This window comes from Vulpes vulpes, unplaced genomic scaffold (genome assembly GCF_048418805.1).
Source record: "Vulpes vulpes isolate BD-2025 unplaced genomic scaffold, VulVul3 u000000682, whole genome shotgun sequence".
Classification (NCBI taxonomy): Eukaryota; Metazoa; Chordata; class Mammalia; order Carnivora; family Canidae; genus Vulpes; species Vulpes vulpes.
In genome coordinates this window covers 410,060-432,095 of record NW_027325781.1, presented here as the reverse complement: position 1 = coordinate 432,095, position 22,036 = coordinate 410,060, and the positions used below count along the sequence as shown (strand labels likewise).

At 39.7% G+C, this 22,036-nt stretch overlaps 1 protein-coding gene across 1 annotated transcript in view; it reads left to right on the top strand.

Moving 5' to 3' along the window:
* LOC140597324 (uncharacterized) overlaps positions 1–20,897 on the top strand; it is a 45,487-nt gene extending 24,590 nt beyond the window's left edge. Inside the window, exons 4-6 of the mRNA XM_072745547.1 lie at positions 14,932–14,993; positions 17,630–17,720; positions 17,882–20,897. Coding sequence (XP_072601648.1) covers positions 14,932–14,993; positions 17,630–17,720; positions 17,882–17,945 — 217 coding nt within the window. The 3' untranslated portion in view covers positions 17,946–20,897. The remainder of the gene's footprint in view (positions 1–14,931; positions 14,994–17,629; positions 17,721–17,881) is intronic.
* The last annotated feature ends 1,139 nt before the right edge of the window (positions 20,898–22,036 follow it).

Sequence of the window (22,036 nt, the reverse complement as noted above, 5' to 3'; positions counted from 1 at the left end):
TGTCTTTCCTTAGTTAAAAGTTTAAAATAAGTACAATTAGAAGCAGTAGGTCCTATGAAATTTTAAGTACTAGCCCTACTGTGGCTACATATTACTATAGGAAGTTAAATTATTATATTACTTATAAATATATTATTTTAATTCAATTGGAGATTATCCACAAGTCAAACGACTATTTTTAGAAATATCCTTAAGCTGTATAGATTGATAACTTTGAAATACATCATTTAATCCTTAATAATGATGATGGTGACGGCAGCTAGCACAGAATAGGTACTATGTGCCTATAAGTGGTCATGTGTATTAGAACCTTAATATGTACCATGAATATGTGAGGAAGGCACTAGAATTGTCCCCTCCTCTGTCAGGTGAGGTTGCTGATACAGAATCTAAGTAACTTGCCTGAGCCACACAGCCATTGAGTAGCTGGATAGGAACTGAGTCCAGGTAATTTGTCTTCCCTGTCCACCGTGTAAACCTCTGTGCTCTAATACCTTAGAGTTAATTTGCAAAAGAGTAAACACAGATTTTAAAAGCCTTCCATGCTTCTGAATTTACTATTTAGATAGTTTTGAAACTACTGAACATTTGCAAACAGTTTCATTTAAGAATATACATAGTTTAGAGTTATTTAGAACTCATGTTCCTTGATATTTTTAAGTTCTCAAAACATCCTGAATTCATTCAAAGGCATTGCACCTTCTTTTCTTTTATACAAAAGTCATGCGTAGGCAATATGTGTTTTAGCCTCTTTTTCCCTTTGGTGAGGGAAATTAGCTTTGTTGGAGGATGAGGAAAAGTTAGAGTCAGTGGACAAAACAAACACTTGATATAGAAGTAGAAAGAATGCAGAACTGAGCCCAGTTTGGATTCTGTTAAGAAAGGCAATTTAAAGGCCTAATTTCTGGCCCTGACCCTTGTTGGCTGAACACTTCACTTGATGCATTCATTCAACTGATAGCCCTCGAGCATCTGCTGTGGGCCAGGGCCTGTACAAAACTGAGCCCAGTTTGGATTCTGTTAAGAAAGGCAATAAATGCCTAATTTCTGACCCTTGTTGGCTGAACACTTCACTTGATGCATTCATTCAACTGATAGCCCTCGAGCATCTGCTGTGGGCCAGGGCCTGTACAGAGCACTGGACATGTTATAGTTCAAAAGATAATCTAGTCACTGTTTCCATAGTGGTAAAAATAATCTTGGAACTCTTGTTTCTGTTGTGAATTAATGATGATAATACCTACCTCATTGGATTTTGTGAAGATTAAGTTAAATAAGATAACATAAGCAAAACACCTGGCCCCTATGTGTGCCATATAAGTTAGCAAGTATTTTTATCACCACTCTGCCATGTGTATAGTTTTTGTCTCTGTAGTTTTGTTTCTATATAAAACAGAGCAAAGTCTGTTTTATTTCTCTAACATCTCAAGGTAGCTGGTATAAATCCCAAGCATGCCAAAGACGTTTAAGTAAATAATCACCACTCAAGGAACAACGTGCTATGTGGATGACAGTCCTAACGGGCCTACTCCCAATGAAGACAGCAGCAGCCTAGTGCCCTGTTCCTGGGCTCCTCAGTTGGATGCACAGGGAAGCATGTGTTCACTTAGGCCACTTGAATATTGTTTACCGGGGCCATCGTACTGGCTATGGCTGGGTGGCCTGTCTTCTCTTTGGAAAGGTTGCTAGGACTTTATAAATGTAAGAAATGTCCTGTAGGGAAGATATCTTGTTGTGCTGTGCAGAGACCTTTATTAGATATGGTGGTTTGGCAGCTTTAGAGATAGGTTTAAGATCATTATTATTATGCTAAACCGCTTTCAGCTTTTTAAGAGAAGCAGGTTTTGTGCCAGCTGATTGTTTCTTAGTCAACCTTGTGCCTGCAGTCAGCTACCTTTCCGAATGGGGAATGCTGGATGTTAGTAGGTAGGGTCTTTAGAAATCATTTCAGTGAGCCTACACCTTCATAATTTGTAGGGCAGTAAAGCCTACCGCTGAGGCATCAACCAAGGAGAAGCTAGAGTGTTTGTTTCCTAACTGCGCTGCGGCCTTTGTTAACAGGATTGGTGATACTGAAAGTATGAAATAGAATTTAAAAAAGGAATTCTGTGAAATTCTTCTTTGGGAGGAAAAGTGCTGAGTCTTCGATTTTATATTTAAAGTTATTATTATTACTAATTTAAAATTAAATTCTATTTAATTTCTAATTTAACATTTTAAGTGAATTTGAAGCAGAATTGTTTAAGATTTTCCCAATACCTCTAGAATAGAAATCTAGAGTAATATATCCATGGGCCCACTTAGAGAAATGATTTACTTATATATGTGTTTTTGTCACTGAACTGAGTTCCTCAAGAACTGAACTGAGGAACACAGAACAGCTATGTTTATTTTCTCACTGCCCACCCTGGCAGTCGGGGCTCAGTGAATGCTGGGTGATCTGGCCTCCTCTGTTCCCTTTCGTTTCTCTCCTGATGCAGTACACCTCGTCCAGTGTGCCTTTTCAATTCGGAAGAAAGCTTATGTCTCTTTCCTTGGAAGTCACAGAAAGCAAATTCTTCCACTTGAACTCTGGTCTGCTGTTCATGTGCATGGAAGTATTTGGTCTGGCAAAGTGTTACATTTTTACCCTGGGATTGCTGAGTATGTACTGGTATGTGTGTACACATTTTGGTCTACTGTGTAAGTAGCTTATCTCTGAGCCACATAACTGTGTGGCCAACAGCATCTTGTTGTTAGGTCATAGATCTTTTTATGGTTATTACCACAGATAATCAGAGCCTTCGATTAAGATACCCCATTGACTAAGAACCTGGCAGTCCTGTCTGGACTACTCAGAAACCTGGATATGGAGCAGTGAAATGACTAAGGTTCATGTGAAGATGGTATTTGCTGCAGGGTTCTTTCAAATTATGCTTAACAAATGTAATAATGAAAGATTAGTATTCTAAAATTAATCCACATTGCATTAAATACACAGGTTTAAGAAGAGATATGGTAAAAACTAAAAAGGAGAAAGTTTACAATCTTTTGTTGCTAAAAACTATGATGAAAAGAAGAGGCATTCGAGTTAGATTCAGTAAGGCAAATAACATGAATACATCACTTATCACAAGAGGAAATTAAAAGAATATAACACTTTTAAGTGTTAAATCTAATATCTAGACAACTAAAATTAAACATACATATTGCTTGTTTCCAGACAGGATTTCTTTGTGTAGGAAGATAAAGAAGAAAATGCCTTTTTTTTTTTAAATTGGGGATATATTTTATGATGAGTATTAGATTATTTTTTAATGATTGGTATAAAAATAGTCAATAAGCTGCAAAGTGAAGTTAATTTAATGCACATAACCTAAAACACTTGAATTAGCTAGATTTAGTTCTTTATGAAGGAAAGTTGTGTTTCTAGGGAGATTTTTATTCAAGAAAAATGTATTCCATCTAGTAACATGAGTGGATACTCATAAAAGATTCAGCCACTACTTAGCCATACAAAATAAAATGTGAAGTTCTACATTGCATCATTGAATTAATAAAATATTCAAAAGAAGGTTTAAAATTTGTCTTGTAATATAAATTTTTATGATTTATATTTATACTTTATATAATTCAGTGAATGTAACCTGCACAATAAAGATGTATTCAGCTAAGTATATTAAATTATGAGAATTTGAGAAACAAGCTCACAGAACCTTAAGAAAAATGTTTCTTAGAACCTTAGGAAAAATGTTTCCTAGAACTTTAGTCATCCTTCATTGTGCCTTAGCCCTCTTTGGAAATCTCACATGATCCAAAAAAGACTGCTCAGGAAGGGAGACAGAACATGAAGACTCCTAACTCTGGGAAATGAACTAGGGGTGGTGGAAGGGGAGGTGGGCGCGGGGGGGGGGCGGTGACTGGGTGCTGGGCACTGAGGGGGGCACTTGATGGGATGAGCACTGGGTGTTATTCTGTATGTTGGCAAATTCAACACCAATAAAAAATAAATTTATTATTAAAAAAATCAAAAATAAAAGAAATCCTGTGCCTAAAAAAAAAAAAAAAAAAAAGACTGCTTGGAGAAAAGAAAAAGGAAGATAAGTTACTGAGTTGTAGGCCACTGTTTGTGGTGCTTTATTGCATCAAGAGGGTACAGAGTTGAATAGAAGAGGAGTTCTAACTCCTAACTCTGGGAAACGAACTAGGGGTGGTGGAAGGGGAGGTGGGCGTGGGGTGGGGGTGACTGAGTGGCAGGCACTGAGGTGAGCACTTGACAGGATGAGTCTGGGTGTTATTCTGTATGTTTACAAATTGAACACCAATAAAAAATAAATTTAAAAAAAGGAGAGGAGTTCTAAAATGTGGCCTTCCCTTTTTTGGAGTTTGTTTTTTTTTTCTTTTTTTTAAACTTTATTTTATTTTAATTTATTTATGATAGTCACAGAGAGAGAGAGAGAGAGAGAGAGGCAGAGGGAGAAGCAGGCTCCATGCACTGGGAGCCCGACGTGGGATTCGATCCTGGGTCTCCAGGATCGTGCCCTGGCCAAAGGCAGGCGCTAAACCGCTGCGCCACCCGGGGATCCCAGGAGTTTGTTTAACAAGAGTCTAAAAAGTAATTAAATATATTATTATCATGGCTGACTTATGTCAAAACTATACACACTATTATTCTTTTTTTTTTAATTAATTTTTATTGGTGTTCAATTTACCAACATACAGAAAAACACCCAGTGCTCATCCCGTCAAGTGTCCACCTCAGTGCCCGTCACCCATTCCCCTCCAACACCCGCCCTCCTCCCCCCTTCCACCACCCCTAGTTCGTTTCCCCGAGTTAGGAGTATTATTCTTAATTAAATGCATAATCAACTGACTGATGTGTCTATTATTTCTTAGGTTGGTATTTACTTTTTTATTTTTTTTAATTTTTAGATGAAGAACAAAATTTTATTCTAAAAATAGTTCTCAGTGACAATTAAATACCAAAACCTGGTCATTATAATAAAAGGAAAAAAGAGTTAAAGGAATTTGCTTTAAATTTTTCTCCTTAAAAATACAAAATTCTCACGAATATATTGTCAACTCTCATTTACCTGAATGGGAGTGATTCATGTTTTGGATTATCTAAAGTCCTGGATTGGATTCTCACGCATCTTCCAGTGAATACATTTCTCAGCGGGAACAGAAGCGAGTATTTGCCGCAGTGAACAGGACTAGGTAATGAGTTTATGCCCGTGAAATGTGCACTAGGGGAGCAGTGGTTGGCCTGGGAAGTGAGCGATGCAGCTTCCACACGGAGAAGACAGGCCTCAGGCCACCGGAAAGGTATTCAGGGACATGAAGTGGTTCCCTATCCTCAGAGTGCTCAGAATCCGGCTGCCTACGGGGTTCTTTTTTTTTTTAATTTTTATTTATTTATGATAGTCACAGAGAGATAGAGAGAGAGGCAGAGACACAGGCAGAGGGAGAAGCAGGCTCCATGCACCGGGAGCCCAACGTGGGATTCGATCCCGGGTCTCCAGGATCGCGCCCTGGGCCAAAGGCAGGCGCCAAACCGATGCGCCACCCAGGGATCCCCTGCCTCTGGGGTTCTAATGGACCTCAAGCCTGGAAGCACAAAGAACACAAGAGATGAAAAAGGTAAAATTGAAAACACCCCCCACCCGCATCGTCATTTTACAAAGAAATGGAAACGGTGGGGGTTCCTACCAGGCAAGTATGTGGTCTGTTACCAACTCTGCCCACCCAGGCTTTCTTGGATTCCTTCTACAATACACATCTCAGGCCTGCGGCGTTACCTGGTCCTCAGCAGACTAGGCCTTAATGCACAGTGCGTAGACGTGATGCTTTTACATAGAAATTCCTAGCATCCTCTGAAACACAAAAGCTGATCACAAGTCACATTTAAATCCTTTGCAGTGCAGACGAGGGACATTAGGACATATTAGTGCATTTCTGGATTAGCAGAAATTTACTAAGATAGCAACACTCTGTCGGATGGTCATATAGTCAGATTAAGTACCATTTTTTCACCAAACATGAACGAGTTTTGGCTGCTTGTAACAGGAACTACATTGACTGGCCCTGGGGTCCCTACAACATGGGGCTTTCTCTAATACCATAATACAGCCATGTGCCCGCCCCCAGGAGACCAGTGGCCTGAAGAATAATAAAAGCTTATCTTTAAAAGCCTTAAAAATGTACTCCAAAGCTTTTGTAGTATAAAAATGCTATGTCCCCAATCTGAGTAAAATCAACAGTGCACAAAAATGCAGCATTTGGTATGTAGGTGGGAGCCTGAGGGGTTGTGTAGGTAGTGCTGCCCTACGGCCCCTGGATGGACTGGCACAGCCTTAGCTTGTGGGGTGGGTTTGGAAATCACAGGAGGAACTTAGGTTAGGGAAGTTTACAGGACATTCAGCGATTCTAGGAGCAGAAAGCTTTACACCTCTTAAAAATATTCACTAAACAGAAAATAACTGTTCCATATGAAATAGAGCGATTTCTGGTAGTGACACTAGTCTCACATCAGCAAAAACCTAACCAAATCTTTAAAACACTGTTCAGTGTTCCAATTTAGTGAAATACACAGAGGAAAAAAATACTTAGATTACCTCTCATTGAAAGTTCAGGCTCTCCCTAGCAGGGCAAAGCCCAGATATCTTCGCTAGTTTGACTGGGCCCTGGGGGCAGTGCACCCGGCACAACGCTTTAAAGTTATGCTTGCGAGCTGGTGAACTCCTATAATTTTTGCTGTGTGGTGTTTCTGTCAGCATCCTGAGGGCCTTATTTGTATGCAGGGAGGGCACAGCACCCATGGGGGACCATGTCTGCCGATCACTCCCCTGCTGTGACCAGTGCCATACAAGGAAAGGGCAGGCCTTGTCTTACTGTGTATTTCTTAAAAGTGACTATAACCATTGCATTAACTCTATGTTCCAAATACTCCTTTAGAAAACCCAAACCAAACCCGTTTTCCCTTTAGGAACCAGGAGGACGCTCCACATGTTTATATAGCACATTGTATATTATGTGCATGGCCGAATCACCGAAATGATCTGACAGGGCTGTATCCGTCTTCTTCCACTGGTCCTGGACCTCCTTAGATGATGGCATCATGTTCACCAATGGTTCGTGATCGAACGCCTCTTCTGGAATAATACCTTCTGCCTCCGATGTAAGGAACCGACGGGACACCCAGTGTCAGCACAATACCGCCCAGAGAGCTGCCAGTATCCACTCTGGATCCTGGATTTCCTTTAGAGCTAATAGCTGGTGTGATTGTGACTGATAAGAAAAGGCCGCGGCTGAACTGTCGTGGGGATGGTCTGCGAGGCCAGTGTCGCCTGGGTTGTGTTCTGGGACCCTGAGCTGCTGGAGATCCTGTTGGCCCAGCCCCCAGCTGCTGGGATTCTGGCTGTAGCCACGCGTCTTGGAGATGGAGATGGCGGTTGGTCAGCGGGTTCCCGGAGCTGCTGGTGGCCTGGCTCCTAGAGCTGGAGGTCACAGAGGTGACATTCCCTGTTGGTGGTTTCCTGAGGCATCGAATTCTCTGCATGCAGAGATCCGTGCAGGCGCGCGCTGTCCACAGGCGCCTGGAGCAGCGCCAGCAGGAGCAGCAGCGCCCAGGCCACGTCCCAGGCCCCTTGTTCAGGGGCAGGACACGCAGCCTCAGGGTCCCGCCCCAGCTCAGCTGCCTCCTTCAGGCGGGATTGAATGGGCGATTGATTTAATTCATCTCAGTGGGCAGAGATGACAGCGACATTTCCTTGTGTCTTTCCCTTTGGTGAACTAAGTCCTGTGATGTATGGCTGTGCACAGTTAGGGGTGGGTTACATGTCTGTCTGTCTATCGGTTTGCTTTCCTTCTTTCTTTCTCCTTCCTTCCTTCCTTCCTTCCTTCCTTCCTTCCTTCCTTCCTTCCTTCCTCACTCCCTCCCTCCCTCCCTCCCTCCCTCCCTCCCTCCCTCACTCCCTCCCATTCTTTTTGTTTTTCAGAAAGGAAAAGCAAAGAAAAAGGAGCATGGTCATTCTTGCTGACAGTTTCCCTGACTCTTCCTCTAGCAACAGCATGGAACCAAGCAGGCTTTGGAGAGCTTTCCCTCCGCGACTTAGTTCCATGGGCCCATTTGTAGACTTTGGAATGTAGTGTGCTTGTAAACAGCTTTCCTGATCTTTCTTCATTTTTTTCTCTATTAAATTTAAATGCACATTATTGGGTATTTATATGCTATATTAAACTTTTATAAATATATTTTGCTTTGTTTCAATTCATGGTAGGACCAATGCCATATTGTACACAAAAGTGACATTTAATAATCCCTTGAAATACTTTGTACCTTGCCACACGTAAGATTTTTAATTCTGTTGACACCATCTGAATCCCATAGGAAACCCTATGGTAATTTTAACCCTAGAATGTCAGTAAACAACTGGAAAGATAATGTAAATAACACTGACACATCAGCTCCTGACAGCACACACTCACACTCACTCATCGGTGCACTCGTTCTGTTTTCGTCCTCCCGGCATAGAGAAGTGTCTGTCCCCTCCTCTTTCTGAAGAACAAGCCTGTGTACCCCCTCTGATGAACACTTAGGACGTAGAGCATCCCCTCTCTTCATTTGATATTCACCCTCTGACACTGATGATCATTGTCATTGATATTAAATATTCAGACTTTTTCTTTTCAAAATTGTTCCCTCTTGATTCTACATCCCCTTTCGTCAGGGATCCCCTCTTTGCTTGGATATTCTAGGTCTCCAGTTTTCTCACCTCCAATGTGCTCCTCTGCCCGCACTGAGATGGCTTCTGCCCTGAGCTTTCTAGTGACTCTCTCAGGCCACCATGCACTTTGTGTCACTAAAGCACTGCAGGCTTTTTGGAGCTCCTTCTGCTGATCTGCCCAGTGGCATTAGGGGTTGTTGACAGATGACAGATACCTCCCTCTTAAAGCACTCTCTTCCTTGACTTCACTGAAACCATCTCCTAGCCACTCATTTTTTTGTTCTATTTTTTTGCAGCTTATACGCTTTTTACCCAGCTATTAAATGTCTGAGTGCCTTCCACTTGCTCTACATTTGCATTTTCTCTTTTTCCTTTGCTAGATTCCTCTGTTCAGTCATCACAGGGCCAAGAAACCATCCTTGAACTCCAGATGAGATTAGCTCTCTCCATTATATACTCCAGTAGCACCATGTTCATCATTGTCCTTGCATTCATCAGGTTATTTTCCATTTCTTTGGTGGTTGATTAATGGCTTATCCCTACCTAGTCTGTAAGCTCTTTGAGGTTGGGTACTGTGCCTGCTTTATTTATTTCACTGTAATATACTTAGTCCTAGCATTACTCTTGCACATACGGGCTCATTTTTTTTTTCTCAAAAGAATTGTTTATCTATATAAGAAGTATTTCTTTCTTCATTAAAATAAAAAGAAGTAAAATTAAAAATGGTTGATATTGAATGACTATTGCTCTGAACTTATCTGAAGGCTATTTAATGTTACATTTTGGTCAAGGTTAACATGTTTTCATTGACTAGAAGGTGTATCAAGAGTCCTTTAGTTTTTTATCAGATAGATTCTATTGTAGCAATATAACAGACATCTGAAATTTCAAGTTTGATTGTATTAGTCTGGGCTCTCCGGAAAAGCAGAATCAATAGGATGTGTGTGTGTGTGTGTGTGTGTGTGTGTGTGTGTGTGTATATATATATATATATATCTCAGTGTAAGAATTGGCTAAGGTGGTTATGGAGGCTGACAAGTTCTGAGATCCGCAGGGTAAGCCAGCAAGCTGGAGACCAAAGGGAGCTGGTGCTGTACTAGTTTGAGTCTGAAGGCCTAAGAACCAGGAGAACTGAGGGTATAGCTCAGGTCAAAGACTCTCAAGCTCGAGACACAACCAGTGTTTCAACTTAGGTCCAAAGGCAGAAGAAAGCTAATGTCCCAGTTTGGAGGCAGTCAGGCAGGAGGAATTCTCAGGGGAGGGTTAGTCTTTTGTTCTGTTTGGGCCTTGAGCTGATTGGATGAGGCCCACCCATGTTGTGGCTAGCAAGTTCCTATAGTCAGTCAATGAATTCACATCTTAATCTCATTTGAATATATTCTCATGGATACACTCAGAATAATGTTTGACCAGATATCTGACACCCTATGATTCAGTCAGGTTGATACATAAAATATACCATCATATTGATCAAATGAACAAAATTTATTATAGATTTCTACTTTTTAGTCTTTTTTTTTTCTATTTCATTAGGGTGAGGAGGTTGCCTTATAATTTTCTTCAAATGCTGCAATTAACAAGGCATATTTAGATTTTTTTAAAAGATTTTTTTTATTTATTAGAAACAGCAAGAGAGAGAGAACATGAAGGCAGGTAAAGGCCGAGGGAGAAGCAAGCTCCCTACTGAGCAAAGAACCTGATGCAGGGCTGGATCCCCGGACTCCAGGATCACGAGCTGAGCCAAAGGCAGGGCATGTTGAATCTGTGCCTGACTTTTCAGTCACTCCACACATCGAAGCTGCTCTTTCAGTCTCCTTTTCTACAACTTGTCTGCAATACCCAGTGTTCTAGCTAGGTTTGTTGCTTACCATAATCTGAGCTACGCTTGGTAATACTGTGACTTTGCTGACATTGTTTGCCCTATTTTAATAAACCCACTCCCTCTCAATCTTGTCTTGTCCCAAACTTTCCTAGTTTTCAAGGTTCAGAGTGAATCTCAAACACTGTTGTGAAACTGCCTCTGAGACTTCCATAGCTGCTGCTCTCCATGCAATTGTCTTGGCCCCTTTTACTTTTTATGGTAATTTAACCAGTTCCTATTCTCTTTCCACCAAAAGCATGTCAAGTCCTACAGAGCAGAAACTGGTATTGACTTTCTTGTGAGTGGTGGGGGGTGGGGGGTCCTGCAGGATGGTGCACATGATGTGCTACAATAAATGCATTGAATGAACACTCGGTTTCTCTCATAGGTTTTTGAATTGACTTTTGGTATATGAGTGGAGTGTGCTTGGCCTGATTCCGGTTCTCTTTCCAGGAAGCACATCTGCTTATCTACTCTGTCCTCTTATTTCCAGTCGGTTAAAATACTCTCAATTATTGGTTAACTTTTGATTTCTTAAGAATTTGTTGGGAATGGGAACTTGATTCCTCAGTCCTTTTTCTAGCAAGTTCCACTTTCCTGAATGACATTCTTGCCTTTATCATCTTATTAATTTACAGGAAAATGCCAGTTATTTTTCTTAGTTTTTAGTCCATTGGGTTCTTTGTGTCTGGCCCTCATGAGCAAGGTGTTGAGTCAGGTACTGAGATTTCTACATAGATGAATATGATGTAGTGCGTGCCCTCTGGGAGCAAGGAATCTTTGGGGAAGGGAGGAGGCAAGGGGAAGGAGAAATCTGTGTTTAGTGAAGTCTCCTGCCATTTAGAATAATATATATTTGGGGAATGATAATTTATATGTAATTTGAGGATATAATCCCTTCCCCCATGGAGTTTGCAGCCCAGTTGGCGGATGCATCTAAATAAATACAGATCAGGGTGGGAAATACTTTGATAGGGATAGCAAAGTTGGTTAGGGAGGCATGTGTGGGGAATCTGTTGCTCAAACTTGGTTATATAATAATTTGGTTGAAATTCTCTTTTCTGATGTGATATGGACCGGTACGTGGTCAGGTAATAGAAAAAGTTTGTGCTAGCAGGGAAAATAGAACTGATATTTCAACCATTTAATTTTAGTTTAAGTTTTGTAAGTATACATTGATTCTTTTTTAAAATAATAAATTTATTTTTTATTGGTGTTCAATTTACCAACATACAGAATAACACCCAGTGCTCATGCCGTCAAGTGCCCCCCTCAGTGCCCGTCACCCATTCACCCCCACCCCCCACCCTCCTTCCCTTCCATCACCCCTAGTTCATTTCCCAGAGTTAGGAGTCTTTATGTTCTGTCTCCCTTTCTGATATTTCCCACACATTACTTCTCCCTTCCCTTATATTCCCTTTCACTATTATTTATATTCCCTAAATGAATGAGAACACATTGATTCTTTAATTTTTAAAACTATGGGCAGCCTGGGTGGCTCAGCAGTTTAGTGCCACCTTCAGCCCAGGGCGTGATAGTGGAGACCCGGGATCCAGTCCCACGTCGGGCTCCCTGCATGGAGCCTACTTCTCCCTCTGCCTGTGTCTCTGTCTCTGTCTCTATCTCATGAATAAATAAACAAAATCTTTTTTAAAAAAATAAAATTTAGGGATCCCTGGGTGGCGCAGCGGTTTGGCGTGTGCCTTTGGCCCAGGGCGCAATCCTGGAGACCCGGGATCGAGTCCCACGTCGGGCTCCCGGTGCATGGAGCCTGCTTGTGTCTCTGCCTCTCTCTCTCTCTCTCTCTCTCTCTCTCTGTGTGTGTGTGTGACTATCATAAATAAATAAATAAATTTAAAAAAAAAATAAAATAAAATAAAAATAAAATAAAATAAAATTTATGACCATAGCCTTCTTGATTCTGAGCACAGGTTTTCTCACTAGAGTTTGCAACCATATATATTTTTTATAACCACTCCTTATAGTATTCAGTTTTGCTATTTTTAAAGTAATATGAGTAAAGCCTCCTTCTTGTAAAGCAAGTGGAGTATAAACTCCTTCCAGACTTATGATTTTCCTCCATCTTTTATAATTGCTTTCGTTCTGTAACTTTTTTTGTTTTTTTCCTCTTTTTTTTTCCTTCTGTAACTTGACAATTCTTTTTACACATTTACCTTTGAGTGTTTTTTAAAAATATACAGCTGATTTTCTTAGAAACAAATGAATTTTTTTCTTACTCGTATATCTTTGGTTTATGTAATATTTGGTTAAGTTATCAATTAAAATATCTTGTACAAGTGTCATAAAATATGTGGGAACACACACAAGGGACTCTCACGACACAAGCATGCTAGTCAAGGGCTGAGGACAGAGGTGTGCCCGTAAAGCAGAGAGCAGGCTGCCAACTGAGAAGACTTTGCTTTGGACGTCATTCAGCTGACTTGATGCAGTGTCAGGTAAATCTGGGAATGAGTTAAGTGGAGGTCAGTTAAAAAACTTCTGATGTAAAATAGAGCAAAAATGCTCTGGGAACACAATATGCTCTCTAATTGCTTGTCTATAAAATAGCCACTCTGTTCTCTGTGACATAATCTTATTCTAAAGTTTCTTGGCCTGTCGAGATTGGTAATTTATCTAAGTAAAATAGTTGAGGTATACCTTTTTTTCCTGTGAAGAGTACCTGTTTCCTAGGATCAGATCACATGTTTTCTGTGTAACAGATTTTTCTTTTTATTCTTCTTGTCTTTTCTGTTGACTTTTTTTCCATGTCAGATTTTTTTTTTGTAAGATACTTTAAAGATTACTGTCTTTGCCTGAGCCCCTCAGAGAAACATAGCATATATGTTAGTGATTTGTGGTTGTTGTTTTTTATTTATGGACTTAGTTTTTTTGTCTAATATAGGATCCCATTCCTAGGAATCCTATTAAATTGTTTCCTTGCTGTGTGGCTGATTATTAGCTGTGATTAGAAACCATCAGAGACCATTTTAGTGTCACCTGGATGGCTCAGTTGGTGAAGCATTTGACTCCTGATTTCACCTCGGGTCATGATCTCATGGATTGTGGGATCCAGCCCTGAGTAGGATTCCACACTCAGCAGGGAATCTGCTTCTCTCCTTCTTGCTCTCCCTCTTCCCCTCCATTGTTTTCTCTCTCACAAATAAATAAATAAATCTTTTTTAAAAGAAAAGAAAAGAAACATTTACATTTGTTTGAAACTTCACTTTTTAATAGGACCCGATGAGTGTGCCGTAAATATGAAATTAACTTATTTTACACAGTTCACTCTTTTGAATACACCTGTCATTTTTCTGCTTCACATAAATTTCCTTGATTAAAAGATGCTTCATTTTTACCAAGGGAATAATTTAAAAAGTATTATTTTGCTTAAGTCATTGTATCAGTCAACTTTTGCCAAGAAGACTGCTCAAACAAATAACCTTAAAGTCTTAGCGGTTTCTAGCAACAAAGATTTAGCTCTTGTCCATGCAAGTGTGGGGTACAGGAGGCTGTGACTCTTTCCAGCATTTGGTTCCACTTGATGTGTAAGGGAACAACACTTACAAGAGACATGCATTTTTCTGGCAGAAGGGAAAGAACAGTCCCCCAAACATGACGACTCTTAAAGCATTCTCTTGGACATGATTCACTTTGCTTCCAGTCACATTTCATGTGTCAGTACAAGTCATTTGGTCAAGCCTGATACAGTACACACCTCATACACACACACCACTCTGGGCTAGATCACAACTTGGTACAGTGCCCCCTCCTGGGATGGGAGTAAATAAATAGGAATGCAATGTTCTGTTACAGTCAGGTCTTTTTTTAGGTTTTAATAATAAATTTATTTTTTATTGGTGTTCAATTTGCCAACATACAGAAAACACCCAGTGTTCATTTTAAAGATTTTTTGTTTTGTTAGAGGAGTATTAAGGATATATTTTGTGAATTTTACTGTGGAAATAATTTTTTCCTGATATTTTTCAGCTTTATATTTTGAACTCTGTAGAACTGATGTTAATATACAGGTTAAGATTGAATTAGGATCTTTGTAAGGAAGAATTAAGTGAAAGGATATTACATATGGAATTCTTACTTCCTACTTCATTATATTTTATTTTCTCCACCTTTATCACTTGTCTCCTACTTCTATTGATAATTGAGCGGGAGTTCAAACTTTTTTCGTCCATACTGGTATAGTTTCAGTTTGTAACTTTAGGAATTTTGAAGATTATTTCCTATTGTATTGATTAGTCATTAGTCAATTTGGCTGGATAATCTGACGCTATCTACTACCATTTCAATACACTAAATTATGCCTTTGCCAATTTCATAGTCATGTTTTGTTTTTTTTTTTTTTAACAGCATCCACATGTGGACAACAGTCTCCCAGCAAGTAAAGAGAAACCAAGTTAAGTCACAGACAGGTGCAGCTGAAATACCAAATCACGCATGGCCTTTTCTAGAGTTATATTTACTTGTGCACAGTGGGGACTATATTTCCTTACAAAACAAGAGATAGTTACATTTGCTGTTTTGAAATAGCAGAACTGAACCTCAAATGCATGAGAACATGAAATCTTAGTGGGGTATGGTACTTGAAAAGGGACAGTGGGCAAGTTGTCAGAGAAATTGGAGATTTGTGAGTGATGCTGGATGTTGGAAGGAGATAGGAAGTTTGAAAAGTAGATACATCTAGATATCCAGGAGTAAATGTTTTGTGATAGTGATGGAATCAGAAAGAATTAGACTGGAAGGCATTGTGAGTTTGTTTGGTCCTAGCTATTGCCACAATACAGAAGCAGTTCCATTGGTAAAAGCTTATCAAATGGTGGCTTACATTATCCTGTGTAATTTCAGAGAAGTCCCCTCCCCCAATCTTCCAAGATTGTGTATTCCAGTTTTTCACTGTCATATCCCACTTAAGTGTGTTTCTTAATTCCATACCAACTATCCTTTTCAAAGGGTGAGGTCTGAGAGGGGCAGCAATGATCACATCATCCTGTATATGCATTTCTCTTTAACGTCATTAAAGCTCTTGGGAAAGATGTTATTTCACCTGTGATTGAATCTAGTTCTGAAAGGGATGAGATTACAAAGTCTACCTACACCATTTTACAGATTAAGTGAAAGAGTTTCAAAGATGATGAGACTCGCCCAAGGTGAAAGGGCCCAAATGGGAAAGCCAAAGCCAGAAGAACAATCTTGTCTCCTAATTAAGTGTTCTTACTTTGTATATGACATATAAGTGGCTATTTCATGAGTATATTAATATCAGATGTACATAACAGAATATAAGTTTTCTTCCTGCACATAACATTGAGGTAGCATAGTTAATAATAGGTGTCTGGCCAAAGAAAGGAAATTGTTTTGTGAGTCATTGAAAAGTAAGCATAAGAAATAAAAGAAATATATGAGGACAAATTCCATTTAGCTGTCAAACGCATTGGGTTGTTTTAGCCTCCTTTAAGAAATGTTTTATCCAGGAAAATTGAAAGCTATATATAGATTAACTCATTCTATTTCACTCCTGAGTTCACTACGCCTGTTCTTCTCATGGTTCTAGTTATAGGCTGGCTCTAGGATTTGCTAAGTGTGAGCTTTACAATTGTTTATCATCACTTAGTCTCAACTCTCCCATTGGTAAAATGTGCACAGCTTGGAGGTGTTCTTCTGGGAGATGGACCCAGATTTTTTTGAATTTTTTTTAATAAATTAATTTTTATTGGTGTTCAATTTACCAACATACAGAAAAACACCCAGTGCTCATCCCGTCAAGTGTCCCCCTCAGTGCCCGTCACCCATATCCCCCCACCCCCCACCCTCCTCCCCTTCCACCACCCCTAGTTCGTTTCCCAGAGTTAGGAGTCTTTATGTTCTGTCTCCCTTCCTGATATTTTTTGAATTTTTTAATCCAGAATTACTCTTTTAGGTAGGTGCTATTGATCCTATTTTGTAGATAAGGTAATAAATGAAGTTAAGATAACCTTTCCTGAGGATACATTGCTAATAAATTGTATACCAGAATCCCAAGTCAGGTCTATCTGATTCCAAGGCAGAGTCTCTCCACCCAGTGTACTTGGAAATGCACTTGACTTTTTCATCCATCTCTCAGAAGGTGAAAGCCTGATAAAGTACGTGATATTTTTAGACAATTGCCAAGTGCTATATCAATGTGAGGTATTGTTGTTTCTTTTATGTGTTCTTAGCCACTTATTGGAAAATAGCAGTACGATCCAAGGCATAAATAAGTTTTCTATTTTCTGCTTTATGGATGAGGAAATTGAGGCCCATGGGATAAGGAAGGATATCTACATAGGCAGAAAGTAAGAGAGTAGTGTCAGTTCCTAGTCTAGTTCTAAAGCCCATCGTCCAGTCTTTCTCCTTATTCTTCTCTAGACCTGAGTTTTTATTCTGGCATAGGGGCTGATTCCATCACTATGTACTGATTCCTGTGTTGGAACTTCCCAATCAGCTAAGACACTCTAGCGAGGTAAGAGTAGGTTACTAGTAAGGAAAGAGGTAATGACACTGATGATAGTATTTTTTAAAGACTATATGCATACAGGTAATCATTCAAACTTCATGACAGTTGGATATAACACTATATGGCAACCCTTCCATACTTTATGAATTCAGAAACGGTCATTGTGGTGCATTAGGATTTTGGCAGAGCACCCGCCTCAAGAGAATACTCTGTAGCAGCTCTACCATAAGGCACTATCTCCAGTTTTCCTGTTGAATCATTCCAGCCAGGTTACTTACTACATTTTTCTGGGCTTGTTTATCTTCATTTCCTAAGTTTGTTTGAAAAACCCTAACAACTAGGACATTCAGAGAAGCTCTTGTATGTGCAAATTTGCCTGTAAATCTGAATTCTCTATGAGATGTTACTACCAAAATGTTGAATCTAATAAAACTGTAAGCCACCATGATTTTTGTGTGTCATTCAGAGATACAGATCAACATTCTCCTGTACTTTACTTTTTTGAATCGATTATCAGTCCAAAGGAAGAGCTTTGCAAGTAGTTTGTTACTAAAATGATTTATTTTTTGGATTTAGGTACACATGATGATTCTCTCAATTCTTTGAACCTCTCAGTTGCCTGTTCTTTTTTCTCTTTCTGGACCAGGGTTTTGGAAATTCATTTAAGGTTTGTTTGTAGTTCCCTGTCGTATAACATGAAAGTTCTAACTTAATTTTAATATTCTAGTTTAAATTTAATATTAATAATTAGATCACCGATAGCATATTGTTCTCTAGATGCAGAAATGACACCATTACCTAATAAACTTCTTTTTGCTGCATTTACAGGCCTCCACAAGATGTTACTGCATTGGGCAAATTGATGATGTGGAATTCACTTTTAGAAAGTTAGATAATTAGCCTTTCCTTTGATATATATGACTGTCTCTATTTGTAATATATATTTTATGTATATTTTATGTATATGTATTTTGTTTGCCAGGTAACTGAATATTGTCAGATTCCTTTTTCAGTATCTAGATCAGTTGGAAATTTAAAAAAAACATCAATGGTAAGTTTGAATTGGCACGTGGTACTCAATGTATCTTAAAATGATTTTTTCTTAATCACTATTAGAAACAAATGAATAGGGCACCCTGGGTGGCTCAGCAGTTTAGCCTCTGCCTTTGGCCAGGGCCTGATCGTGGAGACCCAGGATCAAGTCCCACATTGGGATCCCTGCATGGAAAGCCATAAACTACCAGAACTGGAACAGGAAGAAATAGCAAATCTGAACAGGCCAATAACCAGGGAGGAAATTGAAGCAGTCATCACAAACCTTCCAAGACACAAAAGTCCAGGGCAAGATGGCTTCCCTGGGGAATTGTATCAAACGTTTAAAAAAGAAACCATACCTATTCTACTAAAGCTGTTTGGAAAGATAGAAAGAGATGGAGTACTTCCAAATTTGTTCTATCAGGCCAACATCACCTTAATTCCAAAACCAGATAAATACCCCACCAAAAAGGAGAATTATAGACCAATATCCCTGATGAACATGGATGCAAAAATTCTCAAGAAGATACTAGCCAATAGGATCCAACAACACATTAAGAAAATTATTCACCATGACCAAGTAGGATTTATCCCTGGGACACAAGGCTGGTTCAACACTCGTAAAACAATCAGTGTGACTCATCATATCAGCAAGAGAAAAACCAAGAACCATATGACCCTCTCATTAGATGCAGAGAAAGCATTTGACAAAATACAGCATCCATTCCTGATCAAAACACTTCAGAGTGTTGAGATAGAGGGAACTTTCCTCGACATCTTAAAAGCCATCTACGAAAAGCCCACAGCAAATATCATTCTCCATGGGGAAGCACTGGGAGCCTTTCCCCTAAGATCAGGAACAAGACAGGGATGTCCACTCTCACCACTGCTATTCAACATAGTACTGGAAGTCCTAGCCTCAGCAATCAGACAACAAAAAGATATTAAAGGCATTCAAATGGCAAAGAAGAAGTCAAACTCTCCCTCTTCACCGATGACATGATAATCTACACAGAAAACCCAAAAGCCTCCACCCCAAGATTGTTAGAACTCATACAGGAATTTGGTAGCGTGGCAGGATACAAAATCAATGCCCAAAAATCAATGGCATTTCTATCCACTTATAATGAGACTGAAGAAAGAGAAATTAAGGAGTCAATCCCATTTACAATTGCACCCAAAATCATAAGATATCTAGGAATAAACCTAACCAAAGAGGTAAAAGATCTATACCCTAAAAACTATAGAACACTTCTGAAAGAAATTGAGGAAGACACAAAGAGATGGAAAAATAGTCCATGCTCATGGATTGGCAGAATTAACATTGTGAAAATGTCAATGCTACCCAGGGCAATTTACACGTTTAATGCAATCCCTATCAAAGTACCATGGACTTTCCTCAGAGAGTTAGAACAAATTATTTTCAGATTTGTGTGGAATCAGAAAAGACCCCGAATAGCCAGGGGAATTTTAAAAACGAGAACCATAGCTGGGGGCATAACAATGCCAGATTTCAGGTTGTACTACAAAGCTGTGGTCATCAGGACAGTGTGGTATCGGCACAAAAACAGACACATAGATCAATGGAACAGAATAGAGAATCCAGAAGTGGACCCTCAACTTTATGGTCAACTAATATTCGATAAAATAGGAAAGACTATCCATTGGAAGAAAGACAGTCTCTTCAATAAATGGTGTTGAGAAAATTGGACATCCACATGCAGAAGAATGAAACTAGACCACTCTCTTGCACCATACACAAAGATAAACTCAAAATGGATGAAAGATCTAAATGGAGACAAGATTCCATCAAAATCCTAGAGGAGAACACAGGCAACACCCTTTTCGAACTTGGCCACAGTAACTTCTTGCAAGATACATCCACAAAGGCAAAAGAAACAAAAGCAAAAATGAACTATTGGGACTTCATCAAGATAAGAAGCTTTTGCACAGCAATGGATACAGTCAACAAAACTAAAAGACAACCTACAGAGTGGGAGAAGATATTTGCAAATGACGTATCAGATAAAGGGCTAGTTTCCAAGATCTATAAAGAACTTCTTAAACTCAACACCAAAGAAACAAACAATCCAATCATGAAATGGGCAAAAGACATGAAGAGAAATCTCACAGAGGAAGACATGGACATGGCCAACATGCACATGAGACAATGCTCTGCATCACTTGCCATCAGGGAAATACAAATCAAAACCACAATGAGATACCACCTCACACCAGTGAGAATGGGGAAAATTAACAAGGCAGGAAACAACAAATGTTGGAGAGGATGCGGAGAAAAGGGAACCCTCTTACACTGTTGGTGGGAATATGTACTGGTGCAGCCACTCTGGAAACTGTGTGGAGTTCCTCAAAGTGTTAAAAATAGACCTGCCCTACGACCCAGCAATTGCACTGTTGGGGATTTACCCTAAAGATTCAGATGCAATGAAACGCCAGGACACCTGCACCCTGATATTTCTAGCAGCAATGTCCACAATAGCCAAACTGTGGAAGGAGCTCGGTCTCCATCGAAAGATGAATGGATAAAGAAGATGTGGTCTATGTATACAATGGAATATTACTCAGCCATTAGAAACGACAAATACCCACCATTTGCTTCAACATGGATGGAACTGGAGGGTATTATGCTGAGTGAAATAAGTCAGAGAAGAACAAAAATAATATGTTCTCATTCTTTTGAGGAATATAGATAATAGTGAAAGGGAGTAGAAGGCAAAGGAGAAGAAATGGGTAGGAAATATCAGAAAGGGATACAGAACATAAAGACTCCTAACTCTGGGAAATGAACTAGGGGTGGTGGAAGGGGAGGAGGGTGGGGGGTGGGGGTGAATGGGTGACGGGCACTGAGGGGGACACTTGACGGGATGAGCACTGGGTGTTTTTCTGTATGTTGGTAAGTTGAACACCAATAAAAATTAATTTATTAAAAAAAGAAAAAATTTATTTCTCACAAACAGAGCATGTTGCAGCATTAAACAAATCTTCCTCATTTCTCACATTTGCATAATGACTTTCTCGGATCTAATCCCCAAATATGTTAACATCAGTCTTAAATTCCCGTTCTGTTAGGTGATACTCCTACGTCTATATCCTGACACTGTTGCACAGTGATGTTCAGAATTCACAATCAGGGTTTGCTAAACCTGCCTGTATCTCTAACTGCTACCCCAAAGTTCTTATCAATATTTTTCCCTACTTGAAAGTGTCTCCCCACTGAGGACATCGCTTCCCCTAAAGTCCTGTCAATTGAAGGCTATGTCCTCCATTGCCCTCTTCCCACAAATGCCTGGAACGCAGAAGGCAAGAGGTGGGGAGAGGTGGGTGGGGGTGGGGGCATAGTTGTTCCTCTGGAGGCTCAGGAATTGTAACAAGACCTTTAATCATTGCTGTGACCAGGCTCTCTCCCTCCTCCTTTCTAAAATTTCATGTTTTTTACAATAATCTTGAGGAATTACCCATATGTATTGCACTCACTATATTCCTCCCTACTTATAAGCCTTTTATTACTCCTTTGTGTTTCCTCTTATTCCTTGAAGACTTACACCACAATTCTTATCAAAATCCTTGATAATTTTATTATCTACATTGATGACTTTTGATCCTGGTGTCTCACTCAGTGACTCCATGTCCTTCTCTCCAGTGGATTTGGCTCTCAGCATGCTTCAGCTACTCACATAATCATGCCTATGTTTGTAATTACTAATTTCCACTGCCTTAAGAACCCAGCTCACCAATCACCAGCTCCTATCTTTCCAGCTTACTTCTTCTAGTACTCTAATTCCAAAAATGCCACAGACCCACTTGGACTTTCGGTCCATCATTTCTACTGCATTTTCGATGTTCTTTATGACCTCATCCTTGTGCCTTCCTTTTCAATATTACTAGCTTAAATTCCATGGAAGGTTTAATTTCTTTCAGGCATGTACC